At 50.9% G+C, this 13,591-nt stretch overlaps 8 protein-coding genes across 8 annotated transcripts; 6 read left to right on the top strand and 2 right to left on the bottom strand.

The window, feature by feature from the left end:
* Positions 1-1,635: 1,635 nt before the first annotated feature.
* On the top strand, positions 1,636-3,380 carry ATNIH1004_009591 (cytochrome P450; the record flags this gene model as incomplete). Its single annotated transcript, XM_033574182.1, has 4 exons — positions 1,636-1,854; positions 1,937-2,570; positions 2,627-2,949; positions 3,006-3,380. 4 exons carry the CDS (start codon positions 1,636-1,638, stop codon positions 3,378-3,380), a joined length of 1,551 nt encoding a protein of 516 aa, XP_033422200.1.
* Positions 3,381-3,618: 238 nt separating this feature from the next.
* ATNIH1004_009590 (putative C6 transcription factor) lies at positions 3,619-5,911 on the top strand (the record flags this gene model as incomplete). The annotated part of the gene is made up of 5 exons (XM_033574181.1): positions 3,619-3,740; positions 3,804-3,932; positions 4,002-4,698; positions 4,768-4,824; positions 4,880-5,911. 5 exons carry the CDS (start codon positions 3,619-3,621, stop codon positions 5,909-5,911), a joined length of 2,037 nt encoding a protein of 678 aa, XP_033422199.1.
* A 39-nt stretch (positions 5,912-5,950) lies between these two features.
* On the bottom strand, positions 5,951-6,694 carry ATNIH1004_009589 (DUF1445 domain protein; the record flags this gene model as incomplete). Its single annotated transcript, XM_033574180.1, has 2 exons — positions 5,951-6,088; positions 6,188-6,694. The coding sequence occupies 2 exons, from the start codon at positions 6,692-6,694 to the stop codon at positions 5,951-5,953; spliced, it is 645 nt and encodes a 214-aa protein (XP_033422198.1).
* Positions 6,695-7,264: 570 nt separating this feature from the next.
* Positions 7,265-8,857, top strand: ATNIH1004_009588 (uncharacterized protein; the record flags this gene model as incomplete). Its single annotated transcript, XM_033574179.1, has 4 exons — positions 7,265-7,445; positions 7,497-7,920; positions 7,974-8,376; positions 8,429-8,857. 4 exons carry the CDS (start codon positions 7,265-7,267, stop codon positions 8,855-8,857), a joined length of 1,437 nt encoding a protein of 478 aa, XP_033422197.1.
* A 110-nt stretch (positions 8,858-8,967) lies between these two features.
* On the bottom strand, positions 8,968-9,358 carry ATNIH1004_009587 (uncharacterized protein; the record flags this gene model as incomplete). The annotated part of the gene is made up of 2 exons (XM_033574178.1): positions 8,968-9,085; positions 9,144-9,358. The coding sequence occupies 2 exons, from the start codon at positions 9,356-9,358 to the stop codon at positions 8,968-8,970; spliced, it is 333 nt and encodes a 110-aa protein (XP_033422196.1).
* A 91-nt stretch (positions 9,359-9,449) lies between these two features.
* ATNIH1004_009586 (uncharacterized protein) lies at positions 9,450-10,040 on the top strand (the record flags this gene model as incomplete). Its single annotated transcript, XM_033574177.1, has 2 exons — positions 9,450-9,649; positions 9,887-10,040. 2 exons carry the CDS (start codon positions 9,450-9,452, stop codon positions 10,038-10,040), a joined length of 354 nt encoding a protein of 117 aa, XP_033422195.1.
* A 731-nt stretch (positions 10,041-10,771) lies between these two features.
* On the top strand, positions 10,772-12,124 carry ATNIH1004_009585 (NAD(P)/FAD-dependent oxidoreductase; the record flags this gene model as incomplete). Its single annotated transcript, XM_033574176.1, has 3 exons — positions 10,772-11,605; positions 11,660-11,956; positions 12,005-12,124. 3 exons carry the CDS (start codon positions 10,772-10,774, stop codon positions 12,122-12,124), a joined length of 1,251 nt encoding a protein of 416 aa, XP_033422194.1.
* Positions 12,125-12,421: 297 nt separating this feature from the next.
* ATNIH1004_009584 (uncharacterized protein) lies at positions 12,422-13,529 on the top strand (the record flags this gene model as incomplete). Its single annotated transcript, XM_033574175.1, has 4 exons — positions 12,422-12,478; positions 12,528-12,594; positions 12,645-12,775; positions 12,819-13,529. 4 exons carry the CDS (start codon positions 12,422-12,424, stop codon positions 13,527-13,529), a joined length of 966 nt encoding a protein of 321 aa, XP_033422193.1.
* Positions 13,530-13,591: the final 62 nt, after the last annotated feature.

Here is a 13,591-nt window from a genome sequence, read left to right as displayed (position 1 = left end):
CTCCCGCCGGACATTTCCCTCGTTAGTCCTTCTGTTTGTTCGGTGGAAAGGATGCACATCTCTTATGGTTCATGTACAGTAGATGATTCAACAGATGACCATGTTGGTATACAATACACTACACCAGATCAATCTCCCTTTAGTCCTGTAGATGAAATAACGCGTAGAATCCATCTCCCTGCGCAGTTAGCCCAAGGGGCTTGTAGCCTTGTACATCAGTCAGTCAACATGAAAATATATATATATATTCTAAACAACTCCCCGTCATCAGATCCGGCATGTGTCCTGCCATATACAGTATAAGTGTTCCAGGCCAAGAAACTACTCCGTACTGACGCAACAAAAGAGTCTATAGACGTGGGAAGGCATATTACTTTGTATTGTATCCAGAACAACAGTTGCACTATTGATTGGGAGGATATGTGTAGCCCTATCGTCTATAGACCTGGGAAATAATATATCACCAGTCTCGCACTAAATAAACATATCATATCCATCTCCTTTCCTCACGGACACTTATGCAGATATATAAGCCTCAGATCGGAATAGTCAGTTGTATCCCGAATACTAAATGAATCTATATAAAAAAGCATTTTCAGTCCAAGATACGTCAACGTCAGTACACCCACCCATATCTTATATTCGTCCATAAACCAAGACACCATGCCTACATCTGTCCTCATGATAGAAGAATATAAAACAAGTCTGGAACAAGCGAAGCTAACAAGACGACACGAACATGCCTTACCACGTGATGCATTGCAGGGAAAGATCCCGTATTTTCTGATGGGGTTATTGGCCTAGAGGGATCCTTATACGCTGACAGGGGGTTTCATGGACGCGCGGCTCAGGGAGGAGGGTACCGTGAGTATGATAGTGGGGTTCATGGTTATGGTCATAATGATATTACATGTTGTATGTATGGATGTGGCTCTTGTTTTATCTTTCGTTCTGTTATACTTGTTGAATGAGGTTTGCTGGATGACTAACGGATAGAAATTAGTATCAAAATATATCTACCTGTATTGTCTTCTCACTCCTATTTACCATACCAAAGAGTAATCTCCTAACATTTATCATAATCGACGTAACAAGCAACGACAAGAACCCGGATCGTCTTGGCCGAGGTGATGTGTCCGTGACGGCGGAAAGATCACCGCCAAGTTCCGCGAATCTGAGATTAACCAGGAGCGGAAAGACGTTCCGCAACGCCGCGCTCCACGAAATCCCAGCAGCCAATCACGATGATGGACATGGCTGGGTATTCCCGGACTGTGACTGGCCAAGGGAAGTTCATAAAGGCAGCAAAGTGGGGACGAGAGGAGGGGAAGAGAGGAGGCAAATCCACTACAAATCCACTAGCACGTCACTACTCCGCAAGATGGACATGGACAGCACAGATTGTCCAGCAAGAGGCCTGAAACGGCACACAGACGGTCGGAAATTTACCGTGAACAGCGGCCCATTTCACCGCGGGACTGGCCGAATGAAGAGTCATTGATTTGCTTGCCGGGGAGGTGTCGAATCTCTGGAGTAACTATAAAGAGGTGATCATGCACCCAAGGCCAGCACCGCTGTCAGCCCATCCTTGTTTCTTTCCCAACCGTCAGTTAGGAAGCGCCTTTACAGGTTGATATGGCGTTGCATACCTTCGCGATCGCTGCCGTTGCGGTGGTGTACTTCATCATTCGTTATTTCAATCGAACAGACACACCGAAGATTAAAGGAATCCCCGAGATTCCGGGAGTGCCTATCTTTGGCAATTTATTGCAACTGGGGGAGCATCATGCGACGGTGGCGGGTGCCTGGGCGAAGAAGTTTGGTCCGGTGTTCCAGGTACGAATGGGTAATAAGGTATGTACGCGATTTGTTTATTTTCAATTTTTTTTTTTTAATTACCCCGGCTCGTTTTCCCTCTAATGCGACCGATAACCAGCGCGTTGTATTTGCCAACAGCTTCGACTCGGTCCGACAGCTGTGGATCAAGGACCAGTCCGCCCTCATCTCGCGGCCTACATTCCATACTTTCCACAGCGTGGTGTCATCTTCCCAGGGATTTACCATCGGTACGTCACCATGGGACGAGTCCTGCAAGCGTCGACGCAAGGCGGCTGCCACAGCCCTCAATCGACCGGCGGTCCAATCCTACATGCCGATCATTGATCTGGAGGCCACCTCCAGCATCAAGGAGCTCTTCCAAGACAGTAAGGGGGGGACGGTGGATGTGAACCCCACCAAACACTTTCAGCGATTTGCGTTGAACACCAGTTTGACGTTAAACTACGGCTTCCGGATCGAGGGAAATGTAGACGATCAGCTACTGGGCGAGATCGTCGATGTCGAGCGTGGGGTGTCCAACTTCCGTAGCACAAGTAATAACTGGCAGGACTACATCCCATTGTTGCGAATCATCCCCAAGATGAACCGCGAGGCTGAGGAATTCCGTGTCCGTCGTGACAAGTACCTGACGTATCTGTTGGATATCCTGAAAGACCGCATCTCCAAGGGAACGGACAAACCATGTATCACTGGGAATATCCTGAAGGATCCCGAGGCTAAACTTAACGATGGTAAGCCGTGCCTGTTATCCATAGCTGCGCGAGTAACTAACGATCGGGTCATATAGCCGAGGTGAAATCCATCTGCTTGACGATGGTCTCCGCCGGTCTAGACACCGTCCCGGGCAACTTGATCATGGGTATCGCGTATCTCGCGTCGGAAGAGGGCCAACGGATCCAACAGAAGGCATACGACGAGATCATGAAGGTTTATCCAGATGGAGACGCATGGGAGAGATGTCTAGTGGAGGAGAAGGTACCCTACGTGACTGCGATGGTCAAGGAAACTCTACGGTTCTGGACTGTCATACCGATCTGCTTGCCGCGCGTGAGCACCAAGGAGATTGTATACGACGGGGCTAGAATTCCGGCCGGAACGACCTTTTTCATGGTATGACGTCTACTGGTAGAGATACTACATGGATGGCTCAGTACTGACGTGAGTAGAATGCATGGGCGGCCGACTACGACGAGGACCATTTCAAGATGGCCGACAAATTCCTCCCCGAGCGCTACCTCGATCAGACTGAGGGTTCCGGGACGCCACATTACGGATACGGCGCTGGATCTCGGATGTGCGCGGGATCCCACCTGGCGAATCGCGAGCTCTACACGGCATTTATCCGACTGATCACGGCGTTCAAGATGCGTCCAGCGCAGCAGACGGAGGACCGACCGATCCTGAACGCGATTGACTGCAACGCGATCCCAACGGCGTTGACCACAGAGCCCAAGCCATTCAAGGTGGGCTTCACGGCACGGGATCCGCAGAAGCTGCAACAATGGATTACAGAGAGTGATGAACGAACGAAGGATCTATAGGCTATATTTGAATGGCGCAATGAATCAAGAATGAACTTGTATATATACAGAATGAACTTAAAGTGCATTATTTAGAACTCTTATGAATCTATGATGATTCTATGATGAAATTAGTTAAGTAATGCATTCCTCCCGGGGAGGGGGCGGAACCCTCCCGCCTTAATTCCGCGCTTAAAGGAATATATCCAAGGAATGGATCGATCATCTCCCCACGGGTGTGCCCCGATCACACTTGACAATGTCTCATATCCACCGCTCTGAATCATTACACGAAGTTGACGCGGGGGAGCAACCCACCGCGGAAGATGATCCCAACATGCACGTGCGGAAAAAAAGACGGAAATACATAGCCAAGGCTTGGTAGGTCACCTATCTTCTATCTATTTGTCTATCTATCTGTGATTCCTGCTGAAGAATAAGTAGTAACGGGTGTAAACGGCGCAAGATCAAATGTAACGGCGAGAAACCGTGTCATCGATGCGGGAGACAGCATCTGGAATGTGTGTACGCGGAGGGACCGTGGCCGGACGCAGATGGAGGGAACGGGAATGAGTAAGTCCTATGATACTTATACTTCTAGTATATCCATGTCTAGAGTATTAATTAGCTAATTTAATATAGAGGATTCAACCGCCTACGCGCCCAAATGAAAACAATGCAGGACCAAATAATCGTATTGACAAATACAGTCAGAACATTAACCGAATCATTACCAGATGGCTGCACTACACCAGTTCCAGTTCTACAGAGACCATTCCGCAGTCTCGGTCTCGCAACAACCAAAGAAACATTCCAAGGCCCCACATCATCCGCGTTCAGTTTCGATCTGGCCAAATCCAGTCTCCAAAGTCGAGGCATCGTGGAACGCACCGAGATCGGAGACGCAGACTACGACGTCACTCAGGAACCATCGCCCATTCCGTCTCCATCGTCTCCGCGTCAAACACCGGCGTCATCTTCGCGACGCGGGGACCCCCTATGGGCGATCCGGAAGATGGAGGCATTGCGACTGTGTCGTGTGTATGAAGAGGAGATGGGGATTATGTATCCGATTTTAGATCTGTCGAGGCTTCTGCGGCAGGTGGAAGTGCTGTATGGGCCGTCGTTGGAGGCTCCTTCCGTGGGATCGGAGCTGCGCAGTGAGCTAAACAGGGATGACGTGCATATTCTCCGGTTGGTGTTTGCGTGTGCGTTGACGGCTGAAGCGAGCGGGAGCAGTGACTTGGCACTGGGACTGTTTGATAGTGTGCGCGTAGTGGCGGAAAATAGTGTCTGGGGACCTCCGGAGATTAAGAGGATTATATTTCTGACATTGGTGGTGAGTACTACTTGCAGGACTGATCTTGAGGAAGAGATTGCCATGAAATGCTAATGGGAACAATGGCAGGCGATTTTCTACTTCCAAATGGACGAGGAAACTCTGGCGTGGCGGACAATCGGCATCGTGGAACGCATGAGTCTAGAAAAAGGCTCTACATCGACGAGAGACGCTACGTCAGCCCGGGATCGAAGCGGAAGGACGCGATCGCGTGCTCCGACTGTTCTGGTCGATTCGCATCCTCGACGTGCGCTGGAGCTTTGGCACAGGGATGCCGTTTGCTCTGGAGGACGCGGATATTGATCCATGGCTACCTGAACCAGAGGGCGAGAAGACGTCGTATCTGCGTGTGATGATTCGGTATAGTCGGATTGCAGCCAAAGTGTGGAGATTCATCTCTGCGTTCAACAATACCAACGAGATCAAAAAGGAGGAGATGAATTATCTCGACTGGCAGGTTTTCCAGTGGTCTGGCGATATCCCAGTGGATCTTCGTCTGGATAACTCTGCTGATGAAAAAGAATCGGAATCGGAATCCACGCAGGAACCACGGAGTCTCCGTCGCCTCCGTGCGCTGTTATACCTCCGGTCGAACCAGCTGCGCATGCTCATCCATCGTCCGGTACTTCACTCGGCAGCGCACATCACGCGATACCCATCGGAGGCGCAAACAGTGGTAGACATGGCCAAGGAGACAATCCGATTCATTGCGGAACTGAACGAAACATCGGATATCTACCGACTGCAGCAGGTAGCCTTCAACTGGTTCCTGGTGTCTGCACTCGCCGTGCTGTTCCTCGCCGTGGCGCAGATGCCCAGCCAGTTCAGCGCCAGCTGTCGCGAGGAGTTCTACCGTGCGCTCGAACTCGTCAAGGGATTCTCCACACGGTCGTATATCTCGCGACGACTCTGGACTTCTATCCGGGGTTTGCGAAAGCTGGCTCCCCAGCTGGGTTTGCATCTCCAGCAGGAGGACGTCCCTGACGAGAGGACCGCATGTCTCAATGGCCGCACGTCGACCGAGTCGGTCCCCTGTCCGCAAAGTCAATCACCGCTGGACGGAGCGCAGATGACGCGAGAGCTGATGGAATGGTTCGAAGCGGTCGGAAACCTCGAAGACCAGATCATGGGGATTGGAATGGCGTGGCCGAGTAGAATGGGCGGAGTGGATTACGGGGGGGAGTTATCTAGTCTGATGAAGGAGTGTTTCTAATCCATGTATGTACAATTATCACGCCTGTATATACAAGTTTCAAGAACGACCCAATTTCTGTAGATCCTCTGCTGTATAGTCCGTCACCAGCATATGTCCTGGTTCGTGGGCAAAGACGAGATCTTCGATTTTGTCACCTGCTGATTCGACGGCCATCTGGGGGGTGACACCACAGGCCTATATTATTAGAAGGCAAAAAAAAAAAAAAAGAAAAGAAAAAAAGAAAAAGAAAAAAGAGAGAAAGAAAGAAAAATAGAAAGACAGAAAGAAACTCACCCAGAATACCGGCACCTCTCCATCCTCCAAATCAGGCGGGTCCCCAAAATCTGGACACTGAATATCCTTAATCCCCAGAGCGATGACAGCCTCCCAACCCCAAGCAACAGGCTCCCCATGAGTCGCCAGATAAGGTCTGGTCACGTCACGAACAGCCTGGATCCGATCCTGACGATACGGTCGCATCGACACGATACAGGTAGCACCGGTGAAGATTCCCGCGGGCAACAGCGGGAGATTAGTCCGATACATAGCGACCATGGAATTAGTCTTCTGATGTCTCGGGGGCAGACCGGCTGCAGTGAGAGCCGCCTCAAAGGAGAACGAACATCCGATGAGAAACCCTACGTAGTCGTCACTCCAGACATCCAGCAGGTCGCGACGACTGCCGATGCTTTTCCCGCCGCGGTAGACGCGGTACATGGGGAAGTCGGTGCGGATGTCGAAGTCCCGGGTGGTGATGCATCCGGAGGGTTGGATGCTATGAGGATCCCCCGGATGGGTCATCCCCAGTAGAGGACAGGAGACGGGATTCCGGAGACATAGGTCATGGAAGTCGCGGGCGTGTTGACGAGGGAGAACGAGGAGGTTGGCTTGGATGTATCCGGGAGCGAGGCCGGAGGTGTTGGTGATTTTGTTTTGGCGACCGAGGAGACGAGTTTGATAGGCCATCTCTCTCTCCCTGTATGTATCTTTCTCTATTTATCTGGCTCTATCTGACTCTATCTACCTGTATGTCTGTATGTAGTATGTACATAATATCTCTGTCGGGGCCCACATGCCGATTCCTGGGGACAGCCCCATACCAGACACCGGCAACTGTCGGTTATCGCTTTAGTCCAAGTCTCGTTCCAGTTCCAATCCCTTTCATCCCTTCTCATCCTTCTAGAACCCCACTGTTTCTGTCGGCCCGATGAGATCCACCTGCGGAGATATACCGAGACTGATTGGGAGAGCGAATTTCCATTACTCACGCTTTGGAGATAACATGGGGAAGGTATGGGGTAATAACGGGGTTTAAATCCTCATTTTCCCTCGTATCCTATCCCTGATCCCTACAAACAGGAAAGAAATTCAATGTCGAAAGATATCGACCAGAAACCAGAACCCTCGTTCGACGAGTCCAGTATCCGCGATGTCGACGAGATCGTCCTCGACCCGAAAAAGGAGCAGAAGTTGCTCCTGAAACTGGATATGGCCTTTGTGCCGATTATCATGTTGACCTATCTGTCCTGTTTTCTGGATCGAACCAATATCGGTATTTTGTTTTATTTCTCCATGAAAATATAGAGATATCTGACTTCCGTAGGGAATGTCAAAGTGGCCGGCATGCCCAAAGACATCGGCGCGTCGGAGAACCAATTCTCCATCGCTGTGTCGATTTTCTATGTGACCTACGTGCTACTGGAGGCTCCCTGGGCGGTGTTGATGAAGAAATTGACGCCGCGCAATATCCTGACCGGATTGTGCATTGTCTGGTCCGTCGCTACTGTGTTCACCGGTTTCGTGCAGAACGTGGCCGCGCTCTACGCCACCAGACTCATCCTCGGTGCCTGCGAGGCGGGGCTCTTCCCCTGTCTGAACCTGTATCTGACCATGGTGTATCGACGGGAGGAGCAGGCTAAGCGTGTCTCGTATCTCATGAGTTGTGCCGCCATCTCTGGAGCCGTGGGGGGATTATTGGCTTATGGCTTGTTGCATATGGATGGCATTGGAGGGAAAGCGGGATGGCGGTATTTTCTTTCTTTCTCCTTGTTGTGAAGACCAAAAGCACTAACATATATAGATGGGTATATATCATCGAAGGCCTATTCAGCATCCTCTGCGCTTTTCTCATCTGGTTCGGACTCCCCAATGACCCAGCCAAAGCCTACTTCCTCACCGACGAGGAGAAATGGATGATGCGTGTGCGCAACGAACAACGTCGGAAATACATGGGCAGCGACAAGTTCAGCTGGGAGGAAATGCTTCTGGCTCTGCGAGACCCCAAACTGACATTCAGCGCGGTGACGCAGTTCTGTCAGGACATTCTGCTCTACGGGTTTAGTACCTTCCTGCCGACTATTCTGCAGAGTCTGGGCTACAATTCCCTCATGAGTAACGTGCTCACCGTGCCGGTGTATATGTGGGCCGCTATCGTGTTTATTATCGTGGCATTTTGTGCGGACCGATACTCCAAATTCTCTGCTGTTCGTCCTTCTCTCTTATCCTAGGTTGAAAACAGGATGCTAATAGATATAGTTGATTTTTGCAACTAATATTTTTGGTCTCGTTGGATATATCCTCCTGCTGGCCGTCTCTTCCAACCCGGTCAAATACTTCGCTACCTATCTCATTGGCGTGACCACCTACACGGGCGTGGGTCTCAACGTCGCCTGGCTGAACGTCAACGTCGCGCCGCAGTACCGTCGCGCGCTAGCCATCGGACTCCAGCAAACGGTAGGAAACTGCGCAGGTATCGTCGCCGGCCAGGTATATCGCAAGTCGCCGTATGTTCTGGGCAATGCGTTCAGTTTGGGTTCCTTGGCCGTTGCTCAGGGGGTGATCCTGGCTCATACTCTGTACCTTCGACGGGAGGATCGTCTGAAGGAGGCTATTTTGCAGGGTAAGGAGGATACCCGGAGAGTTAAGACGGGTGATGCCGAGTTGGACTTTAGATATAGGTATTAATTATGCAGCTGCAGTTATATGTCACTTGCACTTGCACATGTTCACGGATAATATACACGTCTTACTATGATCCATCAATTTATATCTAATAACTCAATCATTATATACTTCTACATTCCAAACTCTACCTCGCAAAACGGCTCACCCCTCTTATCCTCTCCCCAAACCAAATAAAATACACCGGCACGATCACAAACCCCGTCGCCAGCGTTGCCAACACCGACCCCGCTACATTATTTCCCAGTGCGTCATACATCTGTCTCGTAAACAAGGGGAAAACACCGACAGCAACGCTCGCAGGAACTGCACCGCAGCTGTTGCACTAGCCGAGTAACTCAGATAATTATCGGCGAGATAGACATACAACACGGTATCGAACTTGTTCAGCGCGTAGTCTACCAACACGAGCGACGCGGTGGGGACCATCCAATGCATCTGAATGAGAGAAGGCACCGTCCACACGAACCACCAAAGTCCGATAGCGAAGACGGGAGCGCCCATGGCTAGACCGGCGAGTTTATCGTCTGGTTTGATGGGGAGGGATTTGCGTCATCGTGCCGCAAAGATCTGGTAGTCGATGAAGCGAGGGAAGATGCTGAACCAGCAGCCGATGCTCCCGGATAGGAACGGCAGACTGCAGACTGTTTCGGAGAAGCCTATGGTGCTGCAGAAGGGCTGGCGAGCCTCGGTGGCAAAGGAGAAGTCGCTCATCAGTGGGGTGGCGATGACTAGAGGTTCGGTGAATAGGAGCTGCGTTGGTCGGAAGAGCGCTGAGCAGATGAATGTGCGAAGGTCTGGCATGTGGTCGTCGTTAGGACTTGGAGATTGGGGTTCCCTGTTATGTGGCGTAGTGAGTTGACTTCATGGGTGAGAAGCGAGGGTTGGGATTCGTGGATGGGTAGGAAGAGAGTTGTGAGTCCCCCTAGCATCGATGCGTAGATGTAGTAGAGCCATCTCCTGGCGGAGTTCACGGTTAGCAAACAGTAGGGTTCACAGGGATAGGATAGAGTTACCAGCTAAGATGCACAGATGCACACGCCCTGATAAGACCCAAATAGAGTCCATATTAGACGAGACCGTCCAGAGGAGAAACGCCCAGGTACAAGCCCAGTCCGAGAAACAGATCCTCGATGCTGCCGCATCCGACGGTGTACGAGATGGCCGAGAGTGCTCCGCCCACTAGACGGCCGACAACAGTGGCGACGAGAGAATGTCCAGTGCCCACAGATGATTTTCATGGATTGATTGGCTAGGATGTTCCTTGTGATATCGAGACTGTCATACGGAGAGATACGTGAACGAGAAACCGGCAGCTGTAGTATACGGTTGTTTTAGACTGACGATGATCAAGGTGTCCGGGACTTATACTATGATCTGCAGATGATTCAAGGCGTATCTTTTATTAGCACGGACTGACGCCCCTATTAAAAGCACACTTTGGCTCGTAGTGCCGATCCGAGTCAAATGGACTGTGATGTATAGTTTGTGTAAATTGTTTACTAAATTTTATGTAGTCAAATATCGATGAATGACTCATCAAGAGGATATAGTTGTAGCAACCACTATCTAGCTGTAAATCTGAAGCTACTCTTCATATCGTGTAAAAGCCAGATCAGGAAATCATAGATGTAAGGCCAAGTCCGATATTCGGATGTCTGTGTCTGGCAAGTCCGGTTCAGGCACCAATACAACCACGTGCCAGTTATATCCAGTAAATTAATACCATTCTGTATCTGATCGATACTCCTTTCTTAATATTAATGTCACCAAAATTAATGTCGGACTTATCGGATCCGGATCACGGGTCACGGATCAGATAAGATCTCGGCCGAGGAGATTCCGCGGAGGATCTATATCATATAAACAGTCTCTTCCCCTATTCATATTCCTAATAGACGAATACTGTAATAAATCATGATATCCAAGATACTTCTCATATGCAAGGCCTTCGGCGCCACATTCCGCCAGATTTACTACGCCATACATCTCGCCGTCTCCCCGCGTCTCCATCGTCTCACCTACCGAACTGTCGCCCATCCTCGCAATGTCGTCGTCGTTGGCGCCTCGTTCGCCGGCTACCACGCCGCCCGATGTCTAGCCAGCTCTTTGCCAACGGGATATCGCGTCGTCGTTGTGGAGAAAAACTCCCATTTTCAGCTGACTTGGGTGTTACCGCGGTTTAGCGTCGTGCGCGGCCACGAGCAGAAAGCGTTTATTCCCTATGGGCATTATCTTTCGTCTGTGCCTGAGGGCTCTTGCAAGTGGGTGCAGGATACAGTGGTGCAGGTGCTTGTGTCTGGGGATGAAGATGAGGATAGACCGAACCAGGTCTGTCTGGAGTCCGGGACTGTGATTGATTTTGAGTATTTAGTTGTGGCAACAGGGTCATCCGCCGCATTACCGTCCCGGGTGGGTGTGACTTCCAAGAAAGAAGGCATGGAGATGTTGGTTCGTCAGCAGGATCGATTGCTGGCTGCATCGAATGTGGTCGTCTTAGGTGGGGGACCAGCGGGGATTGAGCTGGCGGCGGATGCGAAGGAAACGTATCCGGAGAAGAACGTGACTTTGGTGCATTCGCGGTCGAGACTGTTAAATGATCATTTTGGGCCGACACTGGGCCGGCGGGCCAAGGAGGAGTTGGAGCGGTTGGGCGTGAGTATGAGATTGGGGGAGAGGGTGATGGTTAACGAGGAGGAGACGAGCAATGTGCGGCTCCATTCGGGGGAGACGATCCCATGCGACTATTTGGTATGGTTTGTCTGAAGCAGAAGGGAAATGAACGTCACTGACTGATGCGAGCAGGCGAAATGCGTCGGTCAGAGACCCAATTCAGCCCTGATTCAGGCCCTATCCCCCGAGTCAGTCTCAGATTCAGGACATATCAAGGTGCGTCCGACGCTGCAGCTAGCGGATCCGGGGCTAGACCATGTCTACGCGGCGGGCGATGTGATCGACCTTGATGGTATTCGAAATGGACGCTCAGCGTTTGTGCAGGCACAGACAGTAGCGGAGAACATCGTACGGTCAATTCGATCGGAGAAGCAGGCCGAGTATCATTACCGCTGGTGGGAGGGCATGACCAAGCTGACTTTGGGAGTGGTACGTATTCATTCCCAGCAATATCCAGGAGTGAGCTAACAGGTGCAGACAAATACGGTGGCGTATATGACCGACGGAACGGCGGAGATCAGCTTTTCTATGAAAGGGACGGAGGAAATGGACAGCGCCATGGTGTGGAAGCTTCTTGGAGCGAAGCCTTTCGAGTAACTAATATTCACCAGGACGTGCATATTGGATCCATCTTTGCATTTTTTATTTTTATTTTTTTTTCTTTTCTAGACAGCAAGTCATTTATTGCTAATAATCCAATTGTTCTGATTGTCCATTCAATCATCCAGTGATGACAACGTGACATGTCATGAATGGTGACACAACATCTACATCAGCCAGCCCTAATCATGACATTCCATCCCTTGCATAATCCCAACCCATCGCACAACCACTCACGCGTCCTTTATCGCGTTTCCTGCAGCCAACCCTTACAGAGTGCATGACATGGCCGCCATGGCTTTTCTCCAGCGCTTCCTGGCGAGGGAGAACAAGTTCGAAGTCGAGGGCAAGGTCGTCTTCCTATCGTAGATTCGTCTTCATAGCAACTGACAGGGTCTAGTTAGTACTTGTGGCTGGAGGATCGACAGGACTGGGCAAGCAGATGGCCCTGGAGTTAGCTGCGAAGGGTCAGTCTCCCCATCCATTTATCTGCATTCGCTAATACACTGTATGATAGGGGCTAATCTCCTCCTACTGGCCCGGTCAGAGACCACCCTGCGTCATACACAGCGGGAAGTGCAGAAAGCCTGCGCAAAAACAAAGCAGATCGTGGATGCCATCCCGGTAGATCTGACGCAGCCAAAGGAGGTCTGTCCATACCCTACTTCGAAGTCATAACCTAACCTGTCAGATCCATCGCGTTCTCAACCACTATCATCCCCCGGATATCCTCATCTGTACTGCCGGAGGCACGCCCAGTGAAGTCGGGTTTCTCGCTGACATCTCCCCGGGCGCCATCACCTCCTGCATCGACCAAAACTACTACTCGGCTGTCTTCATCGTACAATATTGTCTGAAACTATGGCTGGCGGCTCCTCCTACGCCCTCCCCGCGACATATCCTCCTGACGTCCTCGTTGTCTGCCTTCGTCGGTGTCCCCGGTTACATTGCCTACACGCCCACCAAGGTCGCCATCCGAGCGTTGGCGGATACGCTGCGTCAGGAACTGCTGATGTACAATGACCATGCAGTTAAAGTGCATGTGAGCTTTCCCGGGAACTTCCTGACGGACTCGTTCCTTGAGGAGCAGGGGAATAAGCCGCGTCTGACGAAGACGCTTGAGGGGACGGACGGGTCTCGAATGGAGCTTGAACAGCGCTTGCCGACGGCGAATACCGTCGCGAAGAAGGTCATTCGGGAATTGGAGCATGGGAAGACTTACATTCCGGTCGACTGGAAGGGGGAGTTGCTTCTGAATAATATGCGTGGACCGAGTCCTCGGTTCTGGACACTGTGGGAGCTTCTCTTGGGATTGGTGGCTGTTGCTACGTGGTGGGTGGTGCGTATGGATTTTGATCGCAAGTCGAGGAGGTTTTCGTCAGCCCGGGGAGAGAATGTGTAATGTTGTATTATTTTGGCTTTAATTTTGAATCTATTCAGGGACTTGGAGTAATTCTGGGATGG

Source organism: Aspergillus tanneri, assembly GCF_003426965.1.
Source record: "Aspergillus tanneri strain NIH1004 chromosome Unknown AapTan_5_pilon_pilon_pilon, whole genome shotgun sequence".
In the NCBI taxonomy this organism is placed as follows: Eukaryota; Fungi; Ascomycota; class Eurotiomycetes; order Eurotiales; family Aspergillaceae; genus Aspergillus; species Aspergillus tanneri.
The sequence above is the reverse complement of the archived record's forward strand: the minus strand, read 5'-3'. Positions and strand labels throughout refer to the sequence as shown.